Below are 12,310 nucleotides of genomic sequence, written 5' to 3' on the forward strand. Positions count from 1 at the left end.
TGAATTATTGGCTAAGGTTATTGGGCTCAGTTTTTTCATTATCAGTTCCACAAATTGTTCCATATTGATTTTATAATTTTAGTCAATTTCTACCTATCCTTTCATTTAGAAAGTACTACATTGTTGAAAACATTATAGTATATGGTTATTTATTTAAAACTTCTTTTCTTTTCCAGTATACTTTACCATTATTATGTACTACTGCTGGACAGTTTCTCCGTGGAAAGGGTAGTATTCCATTTTCTATGCTGCAGACATTAATAAAACTCATTGTTTTGATGTTCAGTACACTATTACTTGTTGTGATTAGAGTCCAGGTTATTCAGTCCCAACTTCCAGTATTCACCAGGTATGAATTTCTGTTTTGTTTTCTGTTGTTGTTTTCCCATCCTTTTAAATTAACTTTGGATTTTAAATGATTGTGAATATTCCAGGAAGTCTTTAGTTTATATTGAGATTTTTTTTTAACAGCTTGATTGAGTTATAATTAATATTTTTAAGAGTCTGCATCTCCATAAAATTTACACATTAATAAATTTCGAGATATGTATACACTCATGATATGAACATAATCAAGATATTATGACCTTCAAATTAGTTAAGTATTAAGTCTTCTATATCCTTAGTGATTTTTTTTCTACTCATTCTATTAATTATTGAGAAAAGATGTTGAAATCTCAGACTATAATTGTAGAATTCTCTGTTTTTCTTTAAGTCAAATCTTTTTTTCTTTTGTGTCATAAAGCTCTGTAAATACATGCATATGCCCTGGTTGGTGTGACTCAGTGGATTGAGTGCCGGCCTGCAAACCAAAAGGTCACTGGTTCAATTCCCAGTCAGGGCACATGCCTGGGTTGCCAGCCAAGTCCACAGTAGGGGTCGCTTGATAGTCAACCACACACTGATGTTTCTCTCCCTTTTTCCCTCCCTTCTCTCTCTAAAAATAAATAAATAAAATCTTTTTTAAAAAATGTGCAAAAAACATTTTGGATTGTAATTTCCTCTTGGTGAATTGATCGCTTTATCATTATTAACTGAACTTCCATATCCCAAATAATAGTCTTTATTCAGAAATTTACTTTGTCTTACACTAGTATATCCACTCAAACCATATTAATATAGTTGGTGTTATATAGTTTTTCTTTTTCCATCCTATTACTTTTTATTTATCTATATTTTATATTTAAAGTGTTCTTTTGTTTTGTTTTTTTGTAAACTTCATAGAATTGGACCTTCATTTTTTGTTTGGTCAGATTACGTGTCTTTTAAATGGAGTGTTTCAGCTAGTTGCATTTAATAGGACTATTGATGTAGTTTGATGTAAATCTACCATCTTGCTCTTTTTTGTCCTATTACTCTATCTCTTTGTTCTCTTTTTTCTTTTCTATCTTTTTTTGGATTGAGTATTTTCTGTATCATGCCAATTTTACCTCCTTGTTGGCTCATTAACTATAACTCTTTGCTGGTTTTTTTTAATAGTGATTGCTTTAAGACAGTGATTTTCAACCTTTTTCATCTCATAGCAAATATATACTATAATAAGTAAATAATTACTAAAATTTTTAGTACACCAAAAAATACATTTTTTGCCAATCTATCCAAAAAAATATAGGTATAATTTTTTATTCCTTCACACTGGACAGCTATCATTGCATTAGCTGTTGTCATATTTTTACTTGACAATCTAAGGGAAAAGAGGTCAGTGCCACTGACTAAATAGTCAGGTAGTGCATGTTTTAAATATTCTTGCAGCATACCAGTTGAAAGTCACAGCTTTAGGGTTTTTGCATACATCCTTTGCTTAGCACAGGTTATCTTCAAGGGATATTATAGGGCAAGTATATTTAGTATAAATATATGAGCATATAAGTAAATTCATTTATAAATATAAAAATTGTTGTAAATAAGAGCTTAGCCTTTATGTTATTTGCATCCATTTTCCTTCACTATACATTGTACATCCCATAATACATTGCCGTTATTTTCTTTTTAAGTTTTTTTAAAGATTTTATTTATTTATTTTTAGGGAGAGAGAAAGGGAGAGAAACATCAGTGCAGTTGCCTCTTGTGTGCCCCCTATTGGGGGCCTGGTCCTTAACCCAGGCATGCGCCCTGACTGGGAATCAAACCAGCGCCCCTTTGGTTTGCAGGCTGGCACTCAGTCCACTGGGCCACACCAGCCAGAGCCTTCGCTGTTATTTTCTGCTTTAAACAATTACCTTTCCAAGAAATTTAAATAGTTTTTTAAAGCCATTTATATTAACACATAGAGTTACCATTTCTAGTGTTCTTCATTTCTTTATTAGATTACTACGATTTTTCCTTATTCCTGAAGGACTTCAATTTTCCATGTAGTTCCGCTGGTGATGATTTCTTTTAGCTTTTGTGTATAAAAATATCCTAATTTTCCCTTTATTTTTGAATAGTATTATCATTCAGTATAGAATCCTACATTCACTGATTTTCATTCAGTAACAAAAGTTTACTCAACTGCTTTCTGGCTTGCATTGTTTTTCATGGGAAATCCGTCATCCTTTTTCTTCCTGCTTCATGTAGTGTGTCTTTTTTTCTATGCTGCTTTTACTATTTCTCTTTATCATTGTTTCTCTCTTTATCTTTTTTTCTGTTCATTCTTTTGAGACATAATTGACATATAAGATTGTATTAGTTTTATGTGTACAACATAATGATTTGATATATGTAGAGAGAGATGATTAACATAGTAAGTTTAGTTAGCATCCATCACTACACATAATTACAAAATGTTTTTTTCCTGTGATGAAATTTTCTAAGATGTACTCTTTTAGCAACTTCCAAATATACTGTATTTTTACCTATAGTCACCATACTGTAAATTAGATCCCCAACACTTACTCAACTTATAACTGGAAATTTGGGAGAAAGTGGACTAAAGGTAGACTTCCAGCCACTGCTTCTTTTATCTTCAAATTTCTTGTGCTTAGGTTAATTGACCTTTATAGAATGTGTAGGTTTTAACTGTATATAAATTTTGGAAATTTTTCAGCTGTTATTTTTTAAAATATATTTTGTGTCTTCTTTTCTTTTGGACCTCGATTACACATAAGACACGTGAAGTTGTAACACTGATGCTCCGTTTATTTCCTTAAAGATATTTCCCTCTGTTTTCATTTTGTTTTTTGTTTGTTTGTTTTTCTGTTTCTTTGGTTTTTGCTGTGTCTTTAAGACCATTTTTTTTCCATGTTTTATCTGCCCTTAATTTCTGCTAGTTATTTTTTCTCCCAGACATTGTTTTTATCTCTGGAAGATTCTGTTTGAGCCTTTTTTATATGTTCCATGTCTCTACACATTCCAGTGATTTAATGTTCCTGTCCACTGATTTTATCATGTATCATTGCTTGGACAATTTAGATTGAATAATTTTTCTCCTCATGGATTATATTTTTTTACTTCTTTACATGCCTGATGATTTTTTAATAGGTTCTATATGTGAACTTTACCTTAAATGCATTCCTATAAATAGCTTAGACTTTGTTCTTAGATGCATTTATATATTTAAGAAAGTTTTATCTTTTAATCTTCTTCTTTAAACTTTATTCTGTACGATCACAGTAGCATTTTGATTAGGGCTAATACTGCTCCACTTCCGACACAAGACCCTTTTTACTACCTAATGGACTGTGAATTACGGGGATTTCCACTCTGGCTGCTGAGGAACTATTCCCTGCTCTGTATGATACTTGAGGATTTTTATCTGATCCTTTCTGGATGCACTTTCCTAACTGTGTTAGTTTTCCTAGAGTTGCTATAACAAATTATCATTAACTGGGTTGCTTAAAGCATCAGAAATTTATTCTCACCATGCTCGAGGTCAGAAGTCCAAAGTCAGGGTGCTGGCCATGGTTATTTCCTTCTGAAGGCTCTGAGGAAGAATCTGTTCCGTGCCTTTTTTGCAAGCTAGTGGTTGCTGGCAATCTTTGGCATTCCTTCGCATGTTGCTACATCCTTCAGTCTGCTTCATCTTTACCTAGCCTTCTTCCCTGTGTGGTTCACTGTATTCTCTCTTCTGTGTATAACTATAGCAGTCTCTGGATTTATGGCCCAGCCTAACCCGATATGACCTCATCTTAACTAATTACATTGACAGACACCCCGTTTCCAAATAAGATCACATTTTGGGGTGCTGAGTAAACTTGAATTTTGGGGAGACGTGATTCAACCCACTATACTGACCTTGAGTATTACCTCACATAATATGCTAATCAGTTCTCATCAGTACTGAAAACTGGAGAGAGACCATCTACAGATCTTCTGAGTTTTCCTTCTTAGCAGATTTCTTCTTGATGATATTCTGCCCACTAACTAGACCCCAGAGCTCTGCCTGGGTTCTCCCTCACAGCTCCATAGACTAAAACCTCTCCAGGTACTAAACCTTCCCCGTTGAACTGCTTTTCTTCTCTCAGGTATCACTCTCTTTTGTGTGATGTTCAATGTGCTAAAAATAATAGTGAAATAAAAATAACTTTATATATCTTGTCCAGTTTTCCAATTATTTAAGGCAAGAAGCAAAACCATTTTTTTCCATTTCACCTTACTTGGATAATATTTTAATGAAATTTTTACTAATTCCCTATTCAATTTTATTTAAGTGACTGGTATAAGCAAGAACTTTTTTTTTTTTAACAAAAGGCCAAAATATCGGTCAGTTGCTTGCTATCCATGATAGTGCATTGCTGGTTAGAATAAATTTTATTCAGATAATTCTCTCTTCCCACACTCTCCTTGCAATATTTTTTCATATAATTATTCTTCTCAATAACATTTTTTTATTAAAGAACAATTAGTTTTAAACTTTCTGAATATTTACCTTCAAGTCTAACCATGTTAAATTGAACAACTCTTAAGTATTAAAGTATAGAAAATAGATTGAATTGTAAATATATATTTTATATTTTCTTCACCCATTAGTTTCAATGCTTCTATTCTGTTCATCATTCTTTTTAGAAAACTGGAGATCTCATTTCTTATTCTACAGCATAAAAATGTGGTTTATAGGTCTGAATGTATTTGTTTTGTGTATGTATGTGTGGATGAGTTTATGGGGTATGTTATACTGTAAGTATAAAATTATGTGTATGAACTTTATTCTATTATACTACCCTATGAAGTTGACTATGATTTGATTTTCTTTGGCATGGACTCTTCCTACAGTTCAATTATTAAATCAGCTATCCTAAATAAATTGTTATTTATATAATAATAAATTAATTCTGAATAGTGGATTACAGGGAAAAAGACAGCGTTGTATTCAGTTCTCTTGGTTACTTCGAGAATTTAACTTCCAATTCTCAAGATTTATCATTTTTCATACATGAAGATACTTCAATATGAAAAATATTATAATGACATTACTTGTTCAAATAGCATTTACTTTTTCTCAGTCATTTGATATTTTTAAGGAGACCAATTCAAAATAGTACAGGTTGATTTTTCATTGACTTACTCATTTTAAAATGAGAAATTGTATTTTTTAAGGGGTATATATTAATATAGCCAGTTAAATTTAGAACAGAGCATAAAGAAAAAGGGAAGTTATTCTTTTGAAATGTACTTTAAAAAAATGATTTGACTTTTCAGGAAGTGGACTAAAGTAATGAATATACATTAAATATATCATGGCCTGGGAAAATGTACACTAGGATATAAGTTTATATTAATATATACTAGGAGAAAAAGTAGACCATGTAGGAGGGAAGACCAAAAAAAAACCCCAGAATTATCTTCAGGAGGGTGAGCCGCTTGTAGTACAGGCTTCCCCTGCTAGTATATGTTTTAGGAACCCATCTGTATCAGTGTACCAGCTGGCGTTGTTGTGAGAGGCTGTGTTTGGCTTCAGTAATTTTTTTTTAAGACTTTTTTAACACATTTGCCCATTTCATGATGGGTGATTGACAAATGCACTGCCCACACTGCACTGAATGTTCAATTTTTGACCAAAAATGTGCCCCTGTGCCCCTCCCCCTGACGCCCCCCACGCCCTTTCACCCAGTCTAACCTGGATGAAAAATGTCCTCAGAGGGGAACGTTTTGCTACTATGGAAGAGATGAAACAAAAAAAGAGGCAGAAACACTAAAAGGCATCAAAATCATTGAGTTCAAATACTGTTTTGAGCAGTGGAAAAAATGCCTCTATAGTTGTAGTATATCAAATGGAGAGTACTTTAAAGGTGACTGAAATTTAAACATGTAAGAATAAATACACAATTTTTTATAAATTCTGTTTTCAGAGGTTCCCCCCTTGTATAACATGTTACATAGGTCTATACAGTTAGTATTCTGTGCTGGAAATTTGGCTTTTAGCTTCCTAGAAGCCTAAACAAAGAGGAAAAGTTCATAAGTGATAATAGTTTCCTCTGTGACAAGAGAAATATATAGTGATTTTTTTTCTAGGAAGCATAATTTTTATTGGTATGTAGTGCTGAAAGAAACTTCTCATTTAGAAAAGCATTGGTTAGTGTTCTCAGGAGGATTCATAAATTACATACAACACTGACTCTTACCCAACTTTTCTTATTACTTTTAATCAGAAGGTCATAATTTAATGAAAGTACTTCAGCAGAATGTCACAATATTCTAGTAGGCATTTCTGGATTATTCTAATAAAAAGCTAGAAATATATGACCTGCTTGCCTTTCAGTCACCTTTTCATAACTACCACTCCTCTCAACTAGACATTTCATAAAGATTAGACACTTTGAACTCTGGCAGGAGTCTGAAGTATTGATAAAAAATACCATGTCTGCTGTTTAATGAGACAAATATAAAATATTGCTTTTATTATGTCATTCAATATTTTAGTTATTTACTGATTTTATGTGTAGAAAGTGTTTTAGTTTGAATAATTTTTTTTTCATTCTTTATACAGGTTTGATAACCCAGCTGCTGTAAGCCCAACTCCTACAAGACAACTAACTTTTAACTACCTCCTCCCTGTGAATGCTTGGCTTCTGTTAAACCCTTCCGAGCTCTGCTGTGATTGGACCATGGGAACAATACCACTTATAGAGTCATTTCTAGATATTCGAAATGTTGCCACATTTACTTTCTTTTGTTTTTTGGGGGCTTTGGGAGTATTCAGTCTCAGATACCCTGGTAGTTCCTCCAAAACTGTTTTAATGGTAAGAAACTTCCTTCATTTTTCAGATGATGTTGCATTACATTGATTCATTAAGAGACTGTCTTTAATTCATCAAAAAGATCTTTTTAGAAGCAGAATATTTCTTGTTTCAATATCATTCTAATTTATAAACTTATTTTAAGTTATCCTAAATTTCTATATCAGAATTTGAAATGCAGGCATAAGTTGACATATATTCAGCATGTAAAATAAAAACTGATTATGAATTTCTTTAATTTGGTAGAAACTCTGAAATCATGAGTTATCTCTTCTGGCATCATTTTCTTATATTTCTTACCTTTTTACCCAGCTAGATTTTATACTTTTTGAAGAAATGGACCATATTATATACTTTTTTGGTGGGGTACAGAGAAGAATATCATCAAAGATATGCAGCTAGAAATGTATAGCACTTTAATTCTCATTAGCAAGATTTTCAGTACTCCCTAAGGTATTTCTTACTCTGTTCAAAGAACTCTGATTGAAAATCTTTTTGTTGTTTTTCTGAAATCTGTTTCTTTGTAAATTTCTTACTCTGCCTTCCTTCATTTCTTACTCATTGTAGTTCTAATGCCCTTCTTTTACATTATTGAAGACAGTAATAATCTTTAATATTTTCTTGAGTGACTACTATATGCCAGAAAGTGTTTTTAATAATTTGCAAATATATTTTTTTCCATTGGCAGCCACTAGTTGTTTTGTTTTGTTGTTTTTTTTAATTACAACCTACCTATGTACCAGTAAGCATTTAGGCACTAAGTATATGATAATAAAAAGAAATAGAGTCCTCACTTCCAGGGAAATTTCATTCTAGAGAAATTTGAGATAAAGAGAAGACTGACAGAACATAGGGTTTGGAGGAAAGATTAAATTTACTATTATCCTTGGACCTAGTGAGTTAGATGCCTTTGTATCATACTAGTGTAGAGAAGATTTTGAACATCCCTTTGTACCTGGACTTCAGAGAAGCCCAAGCTACAGATTAAAAATTTGAATGGTTGGCATAGAGATAGTAATTCAAACCAGGATGTGGATGAGAAGGCCTATGGAGAAGTTACAGAGCAGGCTTTCTCAACTGGGTTTTTGTCATGTTTCTCAAAGGTGGTAACTAGCTAGTACCATTCTAGATGCATACAAGTTCATTCATGCATATAATGAATGCCTCAGAGTATATGGTCTTTATTCTCTGTCAGGAAATAGTTGAAGGGGCTGCATAGAGTGAAAGAGAAGAAGCCTACAACTAGGTCTTGAGAAACTTGCACTATTTAGATAAGTAGAGGAGAATGAACCTAAATAGGAGCTAGAACAAATGGACAGAAGAGTAGGGAAGTGATCAAAAAAGATAGAATGGTTAATACTAAGAGGTACTGTCAAGTAGAAAAGTTAGATTTGACTTCTTTTAGGTATAATAGTTATTTTAGTGAAATTATTTTTGTCAAGTGATTTAATTAGGAGATGATTGAGTGAAGGAAGATGGCTAGTGTCGATAACCTGCTGGATTAACTTTGAATATTTCAGAGGATAAGATAAGCTTGAAATTATTACCTGCCTTAGTAAGAAAAGACCACTGATCAGGCAGTGACTGCAAGCATAACAAACTGCTGATCCTATGTTAGGGCTTGGGAGAAGCATAGAGACCTAGAATTGGTGGGCTTCCAGAGTTGTGAGTGGGTTGATATTGGATAGATACAATTGATTAGCACTTAGAATCACTTTCATTGGAACACTGAGTTGGCAGGCTTTTAAAAGCAAGGGCTGAAGGATTGGCTTACAAAAACATGTTCATTGAGTTGAAATGTTGACTAAGTATAGTTAAAACCATCTACTTGTTACCACGACTGCAAAAGTCTCTTCCTGAGAGTATGGGAACTTGTTTTATACCTGAGGGACCTAATGACTGGTTAAGATCGCTTAAAGACATGTTGTCAAAGAATGTTTTTAAGGTTGGAGAGGCAAGAGCATGTTAAGTATAGGTAGAAAGGTTATAGTTGATTAGAATGTCGGTGAGTAAATGAAAGAAAGGATGATTATAGTGAAATTTGTGAGGAAGAGGCGGATGTAGACCTCAGGTTTGGCTTGAGATAGATTAATGAAGACGCCTTTTGTTACAGAGAGGATGGAAATGAGCATGAATGTGGATGTTGGTATGTTTAGTAACAGGGAATTGAAGAAATATTTGTTTTATGGCTTTAGTTTTCTCTTTAAGTTTGGGAGTGACATGAGTCAAAAGTTTAAATAAGATAGTCAAAATTCAAGGTAGTCAAGGAAAGTTGAAGTGAACCTACCAAAGAAACCTAGGAATCGTGAGTAGTCTTAAGAATCAGTTTGAAGTCAATGATCATGAATTTGTGATAATATTAATCTATTCTTCTTGGGAACGGCCTCTAGTGGTCATTGCTCAGATAAAGAAAGAAGAGCGGATATATGGTAGGTACTATCTAAAGCTGAGATGCTGCTGAAAGAAAGGTAAAAGGGGGTGAGCAGATAGGTGAATTTATTGCTTTGCAAATAAAAGAATAATATGTAATGTAAGCTGAACAGAAAATAGATGTGCCCTGACTGATGTGGCTCATTGGGTTGGGTGTCATACCATGCACCAAAAGGTGACTGGTTCAATTCCTGGTCAGGGCACATGCCTGGGTTGCAGGCCAGGTCCCAGAGGCAACCAGTTAATATTTCTCTCCCTCTCTTGCTCCCTTCTTTCCCCTCTCTCTAAAAGTAAATAAATAAAATCTTTAAAAAGAAAGAGAAGATCAGAGGATAGTGTCAAAATAAATACAGATTTAGATAAATTTTATGTGTATGATAGAGGAGCAGTTGTGACCTTTTTTATGGTGATATTTTCTGAAAATCTCTAGAAGGGGTAAGTAGATCAAAGTAGAACATACCAGATATCAAGTTAAGTATTTATTAAATAAAATGACATAAGTATCTGAACAATATTATGTAAGTAGTTGATTCTATTTATAAAGTCACAAAGGGCTTGATTAGTTTACCTAATCAATATAAGTATATAAGTATAGGAAGTAAGAAGTGAAACAAATTCGTCTCCAAACTTTGCTCTTTCCACTGTCATCCTCCCTTTCAGAGAGAGTTTCTATCACTGGAGGAAGGAAATTATGTTAGTTGTGAATTCAGTTGGCATACATTAATAGAGAGCATATTAGAACATCTAAGTTAATAATTAGGAAAGACATTTCTTATCTAAGAACCAATAGATTTGGGGGAAGATTTCTTTTCTTTTTTTATGTAGTTAATGTATCAGTCCATGATGCATCTTTGGATAATTTAATAGTTACAGTTCTTTCAAATGAAAGTGCTTTAGAGCAGCCATGAATTAATAGGAAATTTTTTCTTTTTTAAGGACTGCGTGTTTAGGAATACCTCTATCTATTCCCCAACTAGGTGATTATTTTTATCAAGCACTTCTGGGAAATATAAAGTGAATTATGCACTTTTAATGTTTTACCTTATTGATTAAAAAGAAAGCACTAAAATTTTATATATATATAAAGTGGTATAATACTGAACAGTATAACAGTAGTGCTTCTCTTCACATTCAGTATTGCCTCATTAGAGACCATTAATTTGTGATTCATGGAAAAAGTACTCTTTTTAATATATATAGATGTCTTTATCTGTATTTTAGTAATAAAGAACATTCTTGCCTTCAAACTTATGAAGCTGAAGGAATAACATTCATTCAGTTAGGTACTATAAAACAAATCAAAGTAACAAAATATGGAAGCATATAGTCCATAGAAACAGATGTTCTAATGACAGTTTACTTATTTCCTTCCTCAGGTTATTTTTGTGCTAGTTATTTGTGTCCTACTTTTTGTAATGGTTTTATAACATGGAAACCATATATCATCCTATTTTCAAAATGAAAAAACCACTATACATTTTTGAGCTGTTTTATTTCCATTAGAATATTAGGATTTCTTATTAGAATTTCTTAGAAGTCTTAGAATAATAGACTAAAAGATTATTGATTTAAAGGGAGGCAGCTTTATTCTTAAACATATACTAAGCCTCTGTTAAATGTATGTGACTCACCAGAATATTATTCAAGGTAATGCTGAGGTATAGCCGTAGTAGTCTACTGTCTTGTCTGAAACACTTTACCAATTTCTAATACGTGGTTACTTAAAATAGTAACATAAAAACTGACATGTTTAGTTATTTTACCAACTTTTGTGGTTTTATTTTGTTAAAACACATTAGTATCTTTCTTTGTCAGTTTATCACATGCACATTAGGTACATGTATAAAAATTAGCAGTGTCTTATTTTAGATTATTTTTATAAAACACTTCTTTTTTATTTAATTGGATTAGCCTTAGTTTTAAGTTCTAACATTCAAGAAGACTTCATATCACTTGTTGACATACATGTTTGTTATTATCCCTAAGTTGCCTTCATGTTTAAATTAATATTCTTTATAGTACTGTTATAATGTTATGATATTAATAACATTTCCAAATTAAATGACAAAATATTTGGATTTGACTTTTGAGTGTTCTTACATTTTTTAATTTAACAAAATATCTTCTTTTTCTTTGCAGGCACTTTGTTTAATGGCGTTACCATTTATTCCTGCATCGAACCTTTTTTTTCCCGTTGGGTTTGTTGTTGCTGAGCGAGTATTATATGTCCCTAGCATGGGGTTCTGTATTTTGGTAGCCCATGGATGGCACAAAATATCAAACAAAAGGTGAATTTAAATATGTTTATAAAATACTTACTAACTATAGAATCAGATGTGATACATTTAACTATTTCAATGTTTATTTCAGTTTTATAAATCTTACTTTATTCCTCTCTGTTTTTAGCTCCATAGCACCCCCTTGCATCTAAGTTCTTCATATTTGTATAATTTTATTTTACAGCGTGAGACATAAACTTTGAGTCAGACCCTAATGATAACATGGATGTTATTGAGACTAAATTTAAAAATGACCATTGTTACTCCATTTAGACATAGTCTTAAATGAGTCATAATGAGTTCATAATATATATGAAATGTATAAGGTGGGGCAAAAGTAGGTTTGCTGTTTGTATGGAAAATAACACAATAATAAATAATACAAGGATAAACTCTTTTGCATATTCACAAGTGTGAGTACTATCATTTCTTGCTATCATACTGTCT

General features: G+C 32.4%; 1 protein-coding gene across 1 annotated transcript in view; it reads left to right on the top strand.

Moving 5' to 3' along the window:
* TMTC3 (transmembrane O-mannosyltransferase targeting cadherins 3) overlaps positions 1-12,310 on the top strand; it is a 67,210-nt gene that overhangs the window by 30,566 nt on the left and 24,334 nt on the right. Inside the window, exons 6-8 of the mRNA XM_054580177.1 lie at positions 177-349; positions 6,905-7,157; positions 11,724-11,872. Of these exons, the coding sequence (XP_054436152.1) occupies positions 177-349; positions 6,905-7,157; positions 11,724-11,872 (575 nt within the window). The remainder of the gene's footprint in view (positions 1-176; positions 350-6,904; positions 7,158-11,723; positions 11,873-12,310) is intronic.

The sequence above is a fragment of the Pteronotus mesoamericanus genome, unplaced genomic scaffold (genome assembly GCF_021234165.1).
Source record: "Pteronotus mesoamericanus isolate MK-2021 breed Mesoamerican mustached bat unplaced genomic scaffold, CSHL_Meso_final contig_56, whole genome shotgun sequence".
Classification (NCBI taxonomy): domain Eukaryota; kingdom Metazoa; phylum Chordata; class Mammalia; order Chiroptera; family Mormoopidae; genus Pteronotus; species Pteronotus mesoamericanus.